At 36.5% G+C, this 20250-nt stretch overlaps 1 protein-coding gene across 2 annotated transcripts in view; it reads right to left on the bottom strand.

The window, feature by feature from the left end:
• Positions 1-20250, bottom strand: part of GLRA3 (glycine receptor alpha 3) — a 95374-nt gene that overhangs the window by 9505 nt on the left and 65619 nt on the right. The window contains exons 7-9 of one of the 2 annotated variants that reach the window (XM_074822791.1): positions 7723-7937; positions 5951-6097; positions 742-861 (exon numbers count right to left, since the gene is read on the bottom strand). In XM_074822791.1, coding sequence (XP_074678892.1) covers positions 742-861; positions 5951-6097; positions 7723-7937 — 482 coding nt within the window. The remainder of the gene's footprint in view (positions 1-741; positions 862-5950; positions 6098-7722; positions 7938-20250) is intronic. The other variant, XM_074822792.1, reaches the window with a different exon arrangement.

Here is a 20250-nt window from a genome sequence, read left to right as displayed (position 1 = left end):
AGTTATTTTGCATACAGCTACATATATATATATTATCATCTCTATTACAATTACTGTAATTAAAGTTAGGAAATAAATTTAGATAATTTTTATTTAGAAAGTTAGAATTCTTTGGCGGCCTGAAGGAAATAATTTCAATAGGCTTATTTTTGTATCAGCGTTGTTCTACAAAATACTTAGTTATAAAGAATTAAAAAGCTGTCAGTTCCTGTGGCCCTGTGACTATGCTGTTTTCTGTCCATATATTTAATAATACATTTCTCTTGATGAGTAATATGCATAAGGGCTGAAAAGATCTCCATAGCCTTTTGACTGTAGGTTGTGGTAACAGCTTGAAGACTTATTTGAAGCCTTGGCTTTGGTTATTTGAACACTGTATTTTTTACTGTTAATTTTTGAGAAGGAAAGTGTTATTCAATTGTTCTGCACTACAAATAGCTTGGTTTTAAGTGCTGATCTGGTAGCAACTGTTTTCTCCTTGAACTGATGTTACTCTTCCTTTGAAGTTGCAGAAAGTAAAATTTTAATACTATGTTTTAATCCAGATTTAAACAGATCAAAATGGATTACAAAATTAACAAGACATGTACCTTTATTAACATTTCACGTCATCACATACAGGTAGCAATGAAGGTATATGGAGTTCACATGGGAAGACATTATTTCAGACAAAAGGACAGGGCCTCTGTTAATGACTGGATATCACATTATGACAAATGGGACATCTTCTTCATAGTTTACCCTTAAATTTGTACTGTAGATTTGAGGCAAAGTCCCGTCTATAGGTCCTGTACATCTCAAGCCATTGCTATGCTGCAATGATTCACTGATTTCATTTCCATCAAGAACTCCCTCAAAATACTTTCATCAAAACGGATGGGTTGACCAAAAAGAAAACAAAAGAAAAGAGGTGTGATTACCATTAAAGACAATCTAGTTTGCATGTCTATTTTCCTCACTAAAGATACAGTGATCTTTAGATTTTTGAAAATAGAATTAAAAGATTGACTATTCCTGAAAACTAAATATATTAAAAGCTAATCTAAAATCAAAGTGTTATTCAGTATATGTACACAGATAATGTTTTTCTCTGTACAGTGTAAATGCAACTAAGAAAAAGCACTGGTCGTAGGTATGTTTCAGTATCCCTCGTATGACTTCTAATTCTGCCATTTTTTTCCTTTTGTCTTTCAAGACTGAAAGGAGTGTAACTTTAAATTAATAATTAATATTTATTCATTCTGAAGGAATGTTTCCATCACATTAGTATTATAATATTTGTGAAATAGTTGTGTTCATAGGCTGGACTTCTTTCTCTGACAGAGACAAAGCACTATGGATTATATACAAAATGAAGTCTCAAACCAGGAACCAAAATTCCCCTGTTCTCAGGATTCATTATGCCATTTGTGTTATCATAAAGAAATGAGTCCCTTTTTGAAAAATCTCCTATACCTATTGTGATGCCTATTGGAAAACAGCAATAAGTAGGTTGCATATTATGTTGCAATAACAATTTTTATTTATAAATGGATTTACAACACAATCCCAAACACTTCAAAATTTTTGTTAATTCTGTGCAAATTGGATCGGGCCTCTGAAAAGAAATTTGCCTTTCAGTTATTTGGAATCATTGAGTGAGGTCCATACTTACAACCATAAAAATGGTAGCCAGAGGGTGCAGTTATACCTAAGAATCGCCTTTGATGCTGCTGTTACTGTTGTCTGGGAAGGGAGGCTGCAAATGTACTAGATGGTATAAGAAAGAGACAGTGACTGTAGGTGGAAAAAGCATAAGAAAAATGGCAAGGATAGATGAGCTTCGGATGCCAAAATGTCTTGATACACCTCTGTACATAATTACACTTTGTATAACTGTGTAATTTTCCATAAAACTCAGCAGCTCTTATTTTGTTTGCTACACTCGTTTACTGCAGGGATTTTATCTGAGTTAGGTCATATGTTTTTTAAGAGAGAGATTTCAGTTCTGTGTTTTTAATCAGCATTGAGAAGGAATAACTCATAGTTTTGATTAAATTTACAGAAGACTTCAACCTGGGAAAAACTGCAAATTTGTTTGAGGATATGTTTAAGAGTTAAAATTGAATTCAGTGATTTGGACAAAGAGTCTGAAAAATACAGGGTGAGAGTCGGTAGGTGCAAATACAAGGTACTACATTTAGCAAGGAATAATCAACTTCACAAACATAAGATGGAAAGTGAATGGCTCTGCAGTAGTTCTGGAAGAAGGCCCAGGAGTTATGGAAGATCACAATCTTGATATGGTTCAATACCATGCTGTTGTTAAAAAGGCAAATGTCAAACTGGTTTGGATAAACAAGTGTATAACTTGCATCATGTGATCCTTCAGCTGCTCTCAACTGTTACTGGTTAGGCTTCATGTTGCAAACACAGTTTTGAGGAATTATATGGACTTATTAGGCAAATTTCCAGGGAAGAAGAATGAGAATGAGCAAAAAAAAAAAAAAAGACTGTACCAACTGGGAGTATTTAAAGAAAAGATGACTGAATGGAGATGTGCAAATAGCTACATAAAGGAATGAAGTAGTCTGTTCTCTCTGCCCCTTCTGGACAAACCATGAGGCCAAAAAACGCATGAGTAAAAAGCTTTCTAAATCATTGGAATAGATTGCACGGGAGCTTGTGGAATTTTTATGACTGTGATGAATTAGGTATAACTGATCCTGACTTAGGTCAGGAAAATGAATTCATTGACCTCCCAAGGGCATTCCAGCCCTGAAATTCCATCATCTGACCATTGTTAGGGTTTCTTGGTAAAAGTGAATATTTCTTACAACAAGCATGTCTTTTTAATTGCAAAGAAAATAGGAAATTCTTCAGTTGCCCTATTGTAATTACATATAATTCATACATGTTCTCTTCTGTCAACATATAACTGAAATGAAACATTTCCAAAACCATCTATTTTTTTGACTTTTGCAACAGTTGAATCACTAGGAATTTTGCTGTACCCTTGAAGATAAAAAGTGCCAAAAGATTCTGTATTCATCAGTTGAAATTCAGCTGTTAGAAAAACCTAATCCTAGTAAAATGTCACAAGAGGGTAAGCATATAGTATAAAAAAGTCTAATACGTTATCCTAACAGCTCTATTTTTATGATCTATTTTGACATAAATACTGAATAGAGTAGCAGTTTTCACTCTGAAAAGAAAGAGGACTTAATGCTCAAGGAAGCCCCTGAATTTTATTTTAAATGCAGCCTTTTAACCTAACTTCTTTTCAAGTCTTTTGACTTTGTGGTTAAATGAACATTTCTTTATACATGGTAGTTTTAAAAGTCAATACAATTCTTGAGACCCAGTGGCTGTTTGACCTAGTCCACAGGGATGACAAACACAAAACTTTATAATAATGAGCTATAGTAACTGACTTTGAAAAAGACAAAAGAGGAAGGATACACAAGTTAATTTAACTTATGATCCTAGGGCCTGCATTTCATGTTAGAATTTGTGGTGAATAAATAATAACATTTGTGGTAAGGGAGGCTAGTTCTTAACTGCTTTCTTTAATCCATAAAACTTAACTTATTATTTGTATACCAGAGGGTTTAGGATGCAATCCAATTTTTTTTTAGAGATAAAATCTCCATGCTGTAATGTTTCAAGCTGCAGTACACTTGTTGGTCAAGAAATGGTTTAATAAAACATTGAGAAAAAGAGAAGCAATTAGCAGGGCTGTCTCTAGAGCTTGAGAAGGTTATTCTCAAAGGTTAACTCTGGCCAGGAGCTGTAGCTCTACACAGAATTGGAGTAAGTCAAGAAACTTTCAGTTAAATTAATTTTTTCAGAAAAATGTCTATTTGTCAAAATCATAACCTTGCATGCGAAAAAAACATTTTTTGGTAAATTTAGGCTGAGAAACCTGTCTCATGATGAAACATACAGATACAGGGAGGAAAGGAAAGCAATATACCCTGAATATAGACAATACCCTCACCTGGGTATGTTATGAGAAAAGCATTGAAATGCATGTCTTCATCTTTCAGAATCTAAGGGAAGTACTTGATACTTTACTACAGACCCTGCAGTCTCTAAGTTAAATCCTCTAATTTTATGAGAACCTAGCATGCAACCTACCTGAAGCTAGAAGACTGTCTAATGAAGTGTAAAATTAGAATAAGGACTTTTAAGTGTGAATTTAAAAATACCATGATGTCAAGCACTGATCCAGCAAAACACTTAAGTCAATGAGACTATTCATGTGCATACTTTTTTGTTAAGTGATCTCCTCTTAGAAGTGCTTTGTATGTTATGGATCCTTCCTCATATATCTCTAAGCTGAAATTGTATTGATTCTGATTGCTGAAGTGTCTTTGGTAAGCTTGAAGTCTTGCTAAGAGGGGGCTGGAAAGAGATTTGGTTTGATTCTGAGGAAGGAAGGTAATATTACCTGCTAGTTTCTAACCCTGTTGTTATAATAATTGACGTGTAAGGAAATGAAAAGATATCTCTAAAGTTGAATATGGTAAATTTGCCTGAGATCCAGAAGACACTATAATACGTGGTGAAAAAAAAATGGACTAAAAGTATAGTCACATAATATATCACTCACCACAGCTGTTTGTATTTGATACATGATGCATTTGTAGTGGCTCCCCTGTCCCCTGTCTGGTAATCTGTCTCTGTCCATCCCATTCCTCCCATTCCAAACTTTTAAGCAGCTTTCAAAGAGCTGCCATATTTCAAAAACAAATACCCTGTGACAAAAATGCTGCTTTCCTCCTGTGTTTCTCAGAAAACTTTTTTTCTGCTACTGCCAGCGAAAAGAAAAAAGCACATTTTTCACAGGGACAAATGTTAAAAGCAGGTACATGCAATCTGAATTATCCTCTAGGCTACAACACATGAGTTGGTCTCTGCACCTGAAGAAGTTTAGGACTCGACACACAGGAACAGGCAAATGTGTGAAAATGTCATTTTCATTTGACTGTCCATCCTGCCTTTTAACATGGAGTCTTGCTAGCAGAGACTGCTTTAGAGCATTACAGATTTTCAATATCTTCTAACTAAAAGGGAAACAACCTGTAAAATGTCAGTAAATGGAAGTAAGTCTTCAGTCACTTTCATTCACAGCAATATTCTAGATAGTGACTGAAAGCCCGTGAAAAGGCTCTGCATGACATCAGTGTGGGTACTCATTCAATGAGTATGTTGAAGAAACATTTACTCTTTGAAAAATCATAAGTAGGAGTTACATACTGTTGTAAGAAATTTGGTTTACTGCTTGATATAACTGTGGACTTCAGAATTCAAACCGGTAGCCTTAGCTGATTGACTTTGCTCATTGGTACTGGCTTATTTTACTCATAGTCTAGATAGCTTCAGCTATAAAATAAATATTAATAACCATTACTGTATGAAAGTTTCTTACTAGCTGTATGAACAATTTATACTAAATTAACTTGACAGAAGGAAAAAACCTCAAATTTCTCAGCCTTTTAAAGTGTTTGTTCTTCCACCAATAATATTGAATAAGTATTTTTTGTATTAAAAATGTTTACATGAAACACAGCTTTTAAAGCTTTGAATTGAATACTAAAATTAAATTAGGAAGCATTATTTGTTGAATCTTAGTGTAGTACAAACTGCTGCAGGTACCAGTAACATTCATCCATTGAAGTATAATCTAACTCTTCTAACAGAGTGAAATTCATGCTTGTGCAGATGGCTCCCACATGGCCCATGCGTCATTTAAATCCCTCTTAATCCCTTTTTTGAGAATTCAAGTTGGATTTATGCAGTGCATAGTCCTTGTAGTGACCCTCGGCCTACAGTGAATTTCATTCTGTGCTGCCATTTTATTTATATTGCCACTTTAAGCTGCAGTATGTTTACCAAATTAACCCTATATCCTGACATAAATCAATCTCAGACTCTCTTTCAAAGTTGTGAATACTGTTACTTTTACCTTGTTCTTCTTCCTCTTGCGACGGAATCTCAGAAGTTCTTTATGCTGCCTTGACACAAAGTTTACAGCTGCATACTCCAAAAGTGCAGAAAATACAAAGAGCAGACACACAGCCATCCAGATGTCAATTGCTTTGACATATGACACCTATGGAGAGAATAGAGCAGAAGACTGAATATGTTAAAACCAGAGATGTGTTTAGTATTTCATGTCAGGAGTAAGTGCTTTAATATCTCCACATCCTAACACTACTTTTATCAAACAAAACTTAACAGGAAAGCTAGATAATAAGAGGGACAACAATTCAATCTATAAACTTTAAATATTAATTTTTAAAATGTAGTCTTTCACAAAATGTGTTTGCTGTTTATGACATTAACAGTTCCTCATAATGTACTGTGTATTTTATCAGAAACCAAATAATCCACAAGAAGCACATGTTCTTCCTCCATTTGTCCCACTGAGATCTGAGAGTGTACTAAGGAACCAGAGAATAGCTTATAGTGGGACCAGTGGGAATTCCTGTATTATAATGGATCTGATTTAAAATTCCTGGAATAGAAATTAGGTAGAAGAAGAGAGATAGATGGAGAACTCTGATATGTTCATTCTCTGCTAGTATAAGCATGGTAAATCAAAGATATAGGTTCAAATTGGTCCTGTAATTTTGACACAGTGGAAGTACTGAAAATCAATTGCAGAGTAGATGAACTCACTGCAATCCTTTATTGCCAAACTCAACTGCAGGACATAATCTGAACTAGGAAAGTAGGGCCTGTTCCGTCTCTGTGTGCAGATTTACAAGAGCTTTTTTATATAAGCCAACACAGTTAGATTCAGGCCTCAAAAATGTGACAAAACCCATCTGTAGCTCTCTTTGGTAACCTCTTATATTCTTGCTTTTCTGAGTTTTTATAGAATTCCATTTTCTTACCTGCTGATGCTACTTTTGGATGCATTCGGATTGCTATGTTTGAGGCACAAAACACACTCACCCCTGCTAGGGGTATCTATTTTACTTAAAAAAAAATATTTAATTAGCCAACCTAAAAATACCATGTTAAAACTAATACTAACACTAAGAAGTGGTCTTTGTGTATTTTTATTGTATACATTTTATTTCTGTTAACTGCAATGGCACATGAAGATGGTCAAGAAATTACCCTTAAAATGAAAAAAAAATCATTAAGCAACAACAAGTCAGAAAACTTAAATAGTTAATCATAGAAATATACTTTAAGCTATTTATATTGTGTAGTGGACCATTCTTTATACAATTGTTTGGAGCTATTAGCCTCACATTTTTCTATATCTTAATGTGAATGTGTTTGTAACTAGTGAATTAATTCATAATGTAGGCAGGTTTTGGGAAAGCAGTATCATTGAGAACAGGTTGGAATCTATGACCTTTAGAAATTCAGTCATATCTGCTAGCATGTCATCAGATACTGGAATCTGGAAAAGGACGAGCTAGTCAATTGCTAAGCAGCATTTATGTAGTACTGAATACAATTGCTTTCATCACTTGTCAAGGTTGATGGAATGTAATAGATATGTGGTTAGTTAAATAGTTGAGATGGGGGAGAAATAGAATATATTTGATTGGTAACTCACAAACCCCCCTAATATTTCAAAGTTATTTATCTCCTTTAGAAGATGATTAAATGCTAATAATTAAAACACATCTTTTAAGGTTTACTGAAGGTGTTTACTTGTCATGTAGCATTATGACTTCGTACTAATGTGGTACAAACAAAGGAAATTCTGCCTACCTTTGGAAGAGATGCTCGTGAACCTGAGCTTTGTGTTGTCATGGTCAGTACAGTTGTTATGCCTAAAGCCACTCTGGCTGGAGCTGCATCCATATTGATCCAAAATGACACCCAAGAGAGAATGACGATCAAGAGACTTGGTATGTACATCTGGATGAGATAGTAACCCATCTGCCTCTCAAGGTGAAATCGGACTTCAATACATGTAAACTTTCCTTTTTATAACAAAGAAGAAATATTCAATAGAAATAAAATGTTCTTTACTGTCAACATCTTGTGAACACTCTAAAGAATTTACAATCTGTCAAATATATTTGTTCTTTAATGAAAGAAGATGAATGTTTTGATTTCTCTTCTGTGATTTTCAATATGCACGGTCCCCATTATAACAGGAGTATCTACTGGAAAGAAAGGGGACAGAAAAACTGAAAATTTAATATTTTGATAACCTCTGGAACTCTTTTTTCCTTATAAAAAACAAAACATGATTAATTATGACACAGGAAAGTTCCTTTGTGTGATCACACTTGTTTTTCCACTTACTGTTTTGGAAATACTGCTGTATGCAAAGAAAAGGCTTGCTCTCCCATTGTATAAAATCTCTTTTATCTTTTGGTTCAATTTTAAGCTTATATTTATTATTTTTAATCCAATAATTTGCGAAAAATATAGTGAGATAGTGTGGGCATTAGGAGATTCTGCTAAATCTCTCCCTTTATCCTAAGTCAGACTGTTCCAAACCAAAAGTACAATGACAAGATTCAAACAGAAATCGAGGATCTGAGATTAGGCAACTTTAGGCAGCTAATTAAATGGTCTAATTTTTCCAGATACTGAACATCAAGCAACTTCCACTGAGTTAACCAAACCAGAATAAAAAGATCTATTGTTTGCTCATAAAAATGCCATAAACCCATTTTTTTTCTTGTTCAGATTTTTTTTTCTTTTTTTTTTTTTTTTTTTTACCCTGTAAACTGTAGATTATTTCACAGTTCTTGACCTGGTCTCATTAGATTTTCAAATTCTGCTCAATGCTCATATTAGTCACATATGAATGGTGCTGAAGGCAATGCTGTTACTGTAAATGGTGTATACATGAAATAGTTTCTCACAGCAATAAATTTGCATACCTCAATGCTTTAAATGAAAACATTTCCTAGTTCTAAGTTTAACATGGAGAGCTATATAGTTATTTATTTCCTAAGTGGTATGAGGTTTTTTGGTTATGTTTTCCAGTAGTTTTTGATAGATATTTTCCTAATCCATTTTTATTTGCCAAAATGCCATTTTATAGTAAATCGTTCCACATTAATAGTGCTTTAATATTCATCATATTAACAAAATTTATGTAATGGAATTACGAGTTTATCCTATACTAATTTGATTTATTGTATATTATGCTGTGACAATAGTGTTAGGCATACAGAAATGAGTTTCAGATAAAGTCAAACAGAAATGTTTTTATTCTAGGCATATTAAGTGCTTGGAAATATCTTCTGAACTTCATTATTTTCATAGTAGTTCTCTTAACAGGCCATTAGTCTTTTCTGTGGTGTCATAGTAAATGTTATTGTATGAAACTTTTATTCTGCTGAGGCACTAAAAAAAAATATTTAGAAAGATGGTAGTTATGATGTTCAATTTAAATGACATGATATATCTCAGGACTTTTATATCTGTCGGCTCAATTATTATTTCCATTCCGAATTGCCAATGTTTTCTGAATCCTATCTACACTCTTGAAATCTGTGTCCCAAATCCTGGCTCAACCATCTGCTGCCTCAGCTTCAAAACTGATTTCTGCTTCAATCAAGGGATGAAGTCCTGGTTTAACAAAGTGAGTGGGAATTTTGGTGTTTATTTCAGAAAAGGATAGGATTTTCTCCTACATTTCTCTTTCAGGATCTTCAAAAGGATACCTACACAATACATTCTTTTACTTAACAGTTCAGTACACTCCACATAACTAGAAGTTGTGCACTGACTGGCCTTTGTCAGAATCATATTCTTATTTCAAACTGGTCCTGACCCTGAAAATTTATTTTTTGTGACATTTGTTCTGTTAGTTTAGCAGTCTTGGACAGCATCAGTCTCTCTCTCAAACATCACAGTAGATGGTGGTAATGAGTGACAGAAATGCATCAACCAAATCTAGGACTCTTGCAAAGCCATTTTATATGTCATCACATCAGCAAGAATTACAGTCCAGCATGTAACATTTTCTTCTTATAGGGTCTTTCAAAACAAATTAAGAAGGAAAACTAAGAAGCACCAGAATGGGTAATATATGCATAACTAGAGTGTCAATAAACATTGGCTATTGCTTGTACATTGTTTTTTCTCCAGACAAATGTGGGATAAGAGATCTGAGTCTCTTTCCTGACTACTCACGTGGGCTTGAATTATTACAGAGCTCTCAACACAAAAACACTGTGGTCCTAAACAGAGAGCAAGAAATAATACACTGTCTCTGATGTGTATTATTTTTATGTAGCTGCAACTTTGCCAGGTTTGTCTGAACTAAGGAGAGAGAGAGAGGAATAACTGTGGCCAACAGAACCCTAACAAAATGAAAGAAATTCTGAATGAAAGAAGTGGAAATGGAATATATTGTAACCACAGAAAAGCAGAGAAAAGAGATGAGATTATAAAGAGGCCAGAACTAGCACTGAGTGATGTGTCAGAGGAATTATACTGAATAATTTTTTTACTTGGTTTTGTATTTTGTAAACAGCATTGGCCAAGGTAAAAAAAAAAAAAAAGTGCAATGTGTCTCAAAGTGGGAAAATACCTTTGCATAACTCTACAGAATATGTGACTTAGACTCCTAGACTCCTTCGTCTTAGGCCCAGTGAGTTATGGACATGTCAGTCATCTCTCTACTGCTTCCCAGTCAATACCACTGTGTTCCTCATCTGCTCTGTTCTAGTGTAGCACTGGAAAATTAATACATGGCAACTCCTGAGAGAGACTGGTGGCAACCTAGGTAGACGCTTCTCTCTGTTACTCCATTGCTGACTATTGGAAATCAGTCTCAACACTGCAATTGCAGCAGTTGCTGGTCTGAGTGTGGAAGGGATGACAGTTTTTGCCTTTCCTGGCTGAGATCAGAATGACCTGCATAAACTTGGCTAATATAGCAGAATGGAAAAAAACCATTTACACTTGCAGATGTGAGCTTCAGCTCAGAGGCAGCCAGCAGAGGCTGTACTGTTGTTTCCTAGCTGAAGCCAGCATCCAGCTGTGGGGCCTCCTTTCTCTTCCCGTATTCCATTTCAAATTCAAAACCAGGTTAGCTGTGGTTTAATCTATTTGACTGGATGCTTGAATGGATAAGAACAAACATACCCATGGAGTCATCTCAGCTGGAAAAGGAGAAAGACAAGCAGCTAAGAGCATTGCTCTAATAATTCATTTGCAGTACATTAAAGGTAAGCTCCAGTTCATTCTGATATGCACTGTAAATGTCACAGAGAGTGGCTAGGAGGAGTGTAGGAAACCTGTGTGGTATTGTGGTTTTGCTGAGGCTGAGTAACAAATTAAGGCCAGATGCTAGTTTCAGACCAGAGCTAGATATAAATGTGCACACAATCCATATAATGGACAGATTTTTGCAATGCAAAAGAAAGAACAGGTATTGAGGGCTTCCTAATGGATAAGCATTTTTTCCCGAAACAGAAGTAATGTTCTTTGTGTTCATACGTCTAGCCTAACCAAGGATTCAAGTGTGCTAAAGGCATCAAAAACGATGCCTTGCTGAATGCTATACCTATGCATATGAACTGAACATACTGGTATATATGCACGTGATGGTGCATTTTTCTCTCTTACCCATGTTCTTTCATAACAATGTCAGATTTGCTGGGCTGGCATGATTTCCATCAACGTTCACACTGAAACCAATATTGGAGTGAAAAAATGTGTATTCCAGTCAGTCTATGTGATTTTTCTTTCCCCTAGAAAATATAAGAGAGTTTTCTTCGGAGCCAGTGTCTAGGTCCCATATTCTTTTTTCAGTTGGTGCTGTGGTAGCCAACCGTGAGTAACCTGAGGACATCAATTTTCTACCTTGGCACACCTTCACGCTGCACAGCCCCCTCTGACCATGGCAGGTGCTGCTTAAGCAGTGGACTATGCAGGCAGCAGTATGCTTGTGTGGTTAAGAGGTACTGTCAGCAGTGTGGGATGTGTAAGGGAAAACAAGCTAAGTAGTAGCTTTCTGGCCATAAGGAGTGCTTCTTTTCAGTTTTGTCTGCCTCAAAGTGCTCCAGAGACAGTAGTTGGTATAATTTAAATATATTTGTCCCCTTTTAGCAACACTTAAGATATCCCTTGGGGAAAGCTTTTCTTACTGTATCCTTACAATGTCATGGTCATGTTTACAATTCTGAGTAGCTGTTTCTGAAGATGCATAGGAAGTTTTCATAATGGAGAATCACCTTAGGAAACTGAGACAAGGAAATAGTGTACCTGAGAAATAATTAATGAAGAGTAATAACAATTGTTAAATCACTATGAAATTAAAAATTAATAACATAATAAAATACAAAATGAATAAGTATAAACATAAAAAAGGAACTAAGCATGAGGAGATTCAACTGTTAATCCATGCAGAATGGAGAGGTATCTGCTAAAGGTTCTGGTTCTTGATGCTACTTTAGATAATAGTAAGTCATAGTCTGGCCTTCCTTATAAGAAAAATCATTGATAATGCTAATAGCTGATCTACTGTGAAATATTTTATGGATGTAGAGAGGACGGTGGCCTAAAGACTATATAGCTTAAAGAAATTACATTAAAATATTTACTTAAAATAAGAATTTTATACTTGCTGAATAGAGAATGAGTCAAAGTTTGGCAAAATTGTGCTAAACTAAGTTAAGCAAATCTGAACAGATCTTTATGGAGCCCTGCAGAGTATGAGTCTTAGATCTGGGAAGTGGATATTTTATGTTCTGATTCCAGCACATTTGCCAGTGTGGATGTAGACTACACAATTCTGTTTTTACCAGTGACTGATGACCAGCAAACAGCCAGGCCAAGGGCCAAAATATTGCTAGCTATGGAGATTTGCTAACGGAGTCCTGGGGTAACTGACCTGTGATGATGGTCCTCTCCTCTAGCACTGCATTTTCCCCCTTAAAAGACAGCTAGAGACACAGGTTTAACATGAAATTAAGTAGAGAGACAGCAGGAAAGGAGAACGGGAGACTGAGACTTCTTTAGTGGCTAGGATTTGCTCAGCCTAAATGTCTGACTTAGATTTAGATCCCTTAACACAATACAGAGTTTCTCCCATTTGTCTGTCTTCTGGAAATCTCTTTCTTAAGCAGCTCAATTCCTCTACTCCCCATAAAGATACTAAGCATTCAAGCTCAATCTGAGTTTGAAAATTGTGTTAGATGGGGTATTTATTTCTAGGTGCTATTCTGAAACTCTGCAGTGTTTACCATTTTTGGACTGGTAAAAATCACAGATCCTCATTGTATGTGGAAAAAACAACATATAGCAAAAGACAGCCGACACACTTTTCTCTATAGAGAGAAAAATAAAGACTGTCCTCTCTTCTAAAAGCGAAAGTTAAAGACTCTTCTGCGACAAAACAATAGGTAGACTCAAGAAACAAATTTTGTATAGATTGATGAAATGTGGCTACTGCCACACATTATGACACTGTTTTCTAATGTTTAATACCTTGAGTTCCAGGTTCTCACTAAAGAGTTGCCGTTGTAATGCTTTGAGTACTGTTGTCTACTCTCTGTACCTTTTCTTGAAGGAAAAAAGGACCAATATTTACTGAAAACAAATGTCTATTGCAGGACAACACACACTGAGGATAGTTCATGAGATATAATATATGTATAATATGATCTAACTGCAGGCCATCACAGACTTCCCCTTTGCTGTATTTTTCCAGCTCTTCCTTAATGCCAGTTCTGGCAACTCATTTCATCCTGAATTGTGACACTTCAGTGTGCTAGGTATCAGAAAGCTAGTGCTTTATGTATGTGTGTGTTAGAGCCCCAGACAGATGAAGTGTTGATCAGTATTGTCCTGAAACTAAATCATTCATTATGTAATTAATCAAGGCTTTTTTAAAGTGCCCTGCATATGTGAGCCTTAATGGTTTAGGTTATCTAGTATGTAGGATGGAATCACCTTAACAAAGGTTGCTGTTTAGTGAGAGTGAGGGTATTGGCTCCAAGTGTCCTCAGACAAACTGGATTAATGACAAAAAGCCACAAACCCCAAATAGAAAGCTTTTTATTTTTAAGTTATTAACGTTGAAATATATTTTCTGAGGACAATGTTATGTCTGCAATACAGTTTTATTTCATTCTGGGACTGTATTGCCATAAGAGGGATGACACAGACCACCAGCGCTTTCCTTCTGCCTTTTGTTATGTGCTTGCTTTTTGCTCTGCATCTGCTAAAATAAGGCCACAATACCTCTCTTGGCAACAAAGTACAGTGTATTATGTACCACACTGCAATCATAGTGGCAGATGATTTTCACAGAGATCATGAAAGAGAATGAAGTATATAAACTGACTTTTCCATGAGGCAGTACTGCTCCTTTTACTTTCTCTCCTGTTTGAGTCATTATCAGAATCACCATTAGGCAAGCAGACTAGCTGAGTCTACATTGTTCAGTAAAAAGACTCCCTTTTTATTCCTCCCAGAATGTTATACAGTCATTTGAGAGGAATTCTGCTTTACTTATTACTGAAATACAGTTAAATACTTTATGTCTTTTTGCCTTCCCATTATATTTCTTAAATAAACAAGACACTCCACAAATTATGTGTGTGTGCAAAGCTGGTTATATCAAGAGAATGTCTATAAAAGTGTTTACATATAAGTAAAGTTAGCTGAAATTATTTTCATACCTCTCGAAGAAGAAGAAGAAGAAGAAGAGACAGGATAATAAAAAAAGCACTTGGTAAGTGCAGTTTCCAGACATTTTTTGCAATTTGCACTGAAATATAAATTGCAATTTGCACTGAAATATAAATTGTAATTTGAGTATACTTTGCTGTTTAAAAATGTTTAAAAATCTGTTTATAAACTTGCCTTTTCCTCATTGTAAAACATTCAGCTGTATCTATGATCATGCAACCTGACTAGAAATGATGATTTTTAAGGGCCTGGCATGGAGAACTAGACAAATCCTAAAATATATGGCTGGTGTCTCTGCATCTAAAGCCAAGATTCACAAAACAACTGTAGGAATGTACTACCATTCAGTTTTTCTTTCAAGTCACAGTCTGCAGTTATCAGTGTCACAATGGGGGATATCAGTGCTGGTGCTGTCACCTGCTGTTGACTACATGAGTTCTTGCTCAGGAAGTGACTTTACACAGCTTGTTTCGAAACAAATGCTGGGGCAGGTAGTAAACTTAACACTGATGCAAGACTGATAAAGACTGCAGTAAAAGAAAGTTGAAAATAAATGTGGAAAAGAGCAACTATTTTTTTTTTTTTTCAGCTTGGTGAATTTCATTTGCAATTCCCCTCTCTCTCAGAATGGAGGACCAAGTTGCCATTCAGAGGGACCTCCACAGGCTGGAGGAACAGACCCACCACAACAACATGACAGTCAACAAAGAAAAAATGCACAGTTCTGTGATGAGGATGTTTAAATTTTGATAAGTGCAGGGATGACAACTGAGGTCTCTTCTCCTTCAGAGAAAAATGCCCTGTTGGAGTCAGGCAGTGCTGTTTTCTGTGTCTAGGGATGGTCACATCCTCAGTCTATCATAGACTCTGTTTTTCAAAGTGTTTATAATTTCTCCTGAAATAGTTTATAATTTCTTCACTGAAAAGTGAAAGTGAGCAGCTTCAGAGATATCACACTCATAGAATATCTACTGGATAGAAAGTACAAACTTCCTTTTCTGAGAAGTGGTCTGTGAAAAAACTCTGAGGTGTTAAAAAGCCATGGCTTAAAAATCACTGCTGTAGTCTCAAAAAGAGTGGTTTAGGTGTTTGTCAAAACAAGTAGCGGTTTGAGTTCGTGTCCTCAGAGTAAGGCATCAAAGTTATGTCTCCTTTAATCACTGTCATGTTGACAGCAAAATGGCCCAGTGTAAGACATTAAGTCAGTTGAAGGTAGGACCTAGAGGGGCCACAGTCTACAGGTTGTTAAGCAACTTGTTTGACTTTAAGGGGGAACCAAAGTGATCATGAGGAAAGGGTGTGTATGGGATGTATATGTTAAGAGGTCGAATGGGGAATGTGGAGTTAAGGAAGTGGGATTGAGATTGCAGATTTACTGTGTTAAGGATACAGAGTTATTAGAAATGGTCACATACAGAACCTATCAGTTCTGGTGGAGAGTGTAGCAACCATAGCTCCACTGTTTCCAGGACCGCTACATCAAATACTTTAACCCAAAACCCACCAATAGACATAAGACAGTTCTGAGCATCATCATTCAAGTGCAGGTGTAGTACGTTATCCATGGTGCAGGAGTAAAGCCAAGATTCAGAGCATCTCTGTTTGTGCCTGTTAGGCAGTGCTATTATGTATAAATTCATGCTATCATATATTGGGCTTTTTGCAGCCATGATTGAAATTATCTGTGATTGAGACCAAAATTGAGCGTTGCTTAAAAGCCCAGGGGAGCAACGCATGTGACATAGGAAGTAAAGAAGGATGCAGTAAAGCAAGACCATCCTTGTAAAGTGAATGGTTCACATGTAGTGATTTTCCTGGTTGTTATGATTCTACTTCACTTCCTGAATTTGTCACTGCAGATATGCCAGTGGACACGAAAACATGAAAATGATCAGAAATGTTGTTGTGTCACTTCAGAACACAAGATGATGAGCCTTTATGTTGTACTGTTTCTGAAACTATTATGTCCCTATATTTAGAAGCAGTTTGTTTTTCAAGCTGTGGTTACAGTGATCCATTTTCAGTTGGGCATGAAACACTGATGAGACATGCACTGATGAGTTTCCACATGCTGTCCTGAAGCTTCATGTTAATTTTTTTCATAGGAAGACTTTTAGGGTTTTTTTTCTGTTTTACAGGATGTCTCAGAAAAGCTTTCCATCCTGTGTTGTAACTAAATTTAAACTGAAAACTCTGCTTTGGTCACTTATTGCATGCCAGCTGCAGTTGCTTAGTATTCTCTTAAGAATCATTTTAGTCCAATCTGTCATAGACCAGAGAAATTATTTCCAGTTTTGAAAAACAATTTCTATTGTTCCTTGTGGAGTATCCTAAAGGGTATCTGTCTACAGTATCTCATTGCAGAAGCCTTAAAAAAGCACATTGCTGGTCACATATCTGAGTGATATAGTTGTCTTTTAATATAATGTTTAGGGCTTTTTAGCCTGCACATGGTAGTTAATAATACTGGTTGTAACAAAGAAATGAAAGGCACGTCCATACTCCTAGAAACCAAACCAAACCCCTCTAATTGGATTAAATTAACTTCATACTGAAGTCTTGAATAAAAAAAAATAAATACTCTGAAGAAAATACTGTTATCTTGAAGAGGAGGATGTCACAATAAATGTAGTCCTGCATGAGTAAGTCTATCTTTTCTTTCTGGTTTGCTCTGCCAAAGTTCTTCCAGATTTGTACCTGTAATTTTTTGTGTTGTAACTCAGAGCAGGTCACTCAGCTGTTTTCTTGGGTGAGGACAAAGCCTTCTGCCTGCAGCCAGTGTCAGTCAGCACTGCATTTTTTCCCCTGGCCAGTCATAGGCAAGTCCCACAGCTATGCAATTGTCTTCTTGTTTGCTGAGGTCTTTTAAAGTCTCCATCCTGAAGCGTATGGTGGGTGCCTGCATCCAGGCTTCCAGGTTTCTGTATTAGTAAATGGCTTGACTTTTATGTACAAAATAAATGGCCCAATTCTTTTTTTTAATTAGAGGCACAAAGTTCAGCCATCTTTTTCAGGGTTGTGAGCTGCACTCACATTTTAGAGCACCTGTTTGGCCATAGAGATGCAGTTTGGCCAAAGCAATACAGAAATATAACAGACTGATGATTGGCCATGCTGACCTCTAGTGTTATGACAGTAAACACCTTCTCCCACCTAAATGTGACAGCAGTTCACAAGGATAAGCACACTCATCCTGCAGGCACATTTTGAGAGTCATGAGACCTCACATGCATCTGTTCCTCCTGCTTCTCATCTCAGTTTAGGGCCACAGTGAAAAATACAGTAAATGTAAGTTGACCCTATGCAACCTAGGCCTAGTATGTTTTCCTATTTCTGCTTAGAAGAAAATTAGTAGCAACTTAAATAGGCTTGACATAGGTTATGAAGAAAAAAGTAGTGGCTCAAAAATACTGAAAAAACAAAGTTTCAGTCAAAATCAAAAGGTTTAAACTATGACAGTTCTAATGAAAATTCTTAGACAAATGAGTAAGAGTACAATTCAGCTTTGGATGAGATGTTTGGAGAGATATTTGGAAATCACTGGAAATTCTGACATTTTAAAACAGGTTTCTGTTCAATATCAGAATAAGTACCACAGTAATGTTTTAATTCCTCGGTTAGAGATTTTTGATGCATCACATTATTCAAATGAACTTTGGAAAAATTAGAATACTTTCTACCACAAAGTCTCATTTGTTAATATCATTATACAGGTTAGAGAAGTACAGTTACAGGCACATGTTAAAATGGTACAAAAGCAGGAGAGTCCTGAAAAGGAAGAATATGTTGCCTGTATATCTCAAAGGAGACAGAGAAAAATAATGAAAACAAAATTTTCTTGTTTGTCATAGGGATTATGGTAAAAAGAAAAAAAGAATAATATTAATTTCATTATTATCATTAACAGATGTTTGAGTGAAATACGGTATGTATCTCCATTTCTGGAAAGATTTTAAGGATTAGCCAGATATTAGCGTGCAAAGCATGTGACACTATCCTGCATGACATCCTTGTCTCTAAATTGGGGAGACATGGATTTGATGGATGGACCACTTGGTGGATAAGGAACTGGCTGGCTGGTCGCACTCAAAGAGTTGTGGTTAATGGCTCGTGTCTAATTGGAGAGCAGTGACGAGTGGCGTTCCTCAGGGGTCGGTATTGGGACTGGTGCTGTTTAACATCTTTGTTGGTGACATGGACAGTGAGATTGAGTGCACCCTCAGCAAGTTTGCCAGTGACACCAAGATGTGTGGTGTGGTCGACACGCTGGAGGGAAGGGACGTGCCATCCAGAGGGACCAGGACAGGCTTAGAGAGGTGGGACCGTGCAAACCTCATGAAGTTCAACAAGGCCAAGTGCAAGGTCCTGCACATGGGTTGGGGCAATCCCAAGCACAAATACAGGCTGGGCAATGAGTGAATTGGGAGCAGCCCTGAGGAGAAGGACCTGGTGTTGGTTGATAAGAAGCTCATGAACTAGCATGCTGAGCTTCTCATCAACCTGGCCCAGAAAGCCAGCCACATCTTGGGATGCATCAAGAGAAGTGTGGCCAGCAGATCTCAGGAGCTGATTCTCCCCCTCTACTCCTCTCTTGCGAGACCCCACCTGGAGTACTGTGTCCAGCTCTGGGGCCCCCAACATAAGAAGGACATGAACATGTTGGAGCAGGTCCAGAGTAGGGCCAAGAAGATGATCAGGGGGCTGGAGCACCTCTCTTAGGAAGACAGGCTGAGAGAGTTGGGGTTCGGCCTGGAGAAGAGAAGGCTATGGGGAGAACTTATAGCAGCCTTGCAGTTCCTAAAGGGGGCTTACGGGAAAGCTGGAGAGGGACTTTTTACAAGTACATGTAGTGATAGCACAAGGAGTAATGGCTTTAAACTGAGAGAGGGTAGATTTAGAGTAGATGTAAGGAAGAAATTCTTCACTATGAGGGAGGTGAGACACTGGAACAGGTTGCCCAGAGCAGTTGTGGCTGCCCCCTTCCTGGAAGTGTTCAAGGCCAGGTTGGACGGGGCTTTGAGCAACCTGATCTAGTGAAAGGTGTCCCTGCCCATGGCTGGGGGGTTGGAACTAGATGATCTTTAAGGTCCTTCCAACCCAAACCATTCTATGGTTCTATGTATTTGTACAGTAAAAGTGCATGTTAAGTAAAAGTATATGTAAAACTATATATTTGTACAGTAGAACTGTAAATATGTAAAACTATGTATTTGCACAGTAAAAGTGTATGTCAGCTGTGATAAAACTAATCAATGTTGAAAAGCATTCTTCCTAAATTTTGACTGCAACAGGACATTCCTTATGAATGTCACCTATTGAATTATATCCCTTCTGCCATTTCAGCAGAATCCAAATAAATCAGTTCTAAACTTAAATTTAAATATGTTTAATCTATTACAAATCATATTGGAGAGCAGAAATTAAAATATATGGATTAGAATATGGATTAAAGGAGTTCTAGTTTTTTTTTTCCCATGAGAAGATGAAAGCTATGCATTCTTAGTCTTTGCTACATGGTTTTTTGAGGGTTATTATGTGATTTTCCAGTTATTGAGATAATTTTTTACAACTAAAAATAACTATATTAGTAATGTTAAGACCCTCCTTTTTCAAATAATTCTAGAGATG

Source organism: Strix aluco, chromosome 4 (genome assembly GCF_031877795.1).
Source record: "Strix aluco isolate bStrAlu1 chromosome 4, bStrAlu1.hap1, whole genome shotgun sequence".
Classification (NCBI taxonomy): Eukaryota; Metazoa; Chordata; class Aves; order Strigiformes; family Strigidae; genus Strix; species Strix aluco.
This window is presented reverse-complemented; position numbering and strand designations above follow the sequence as displayed.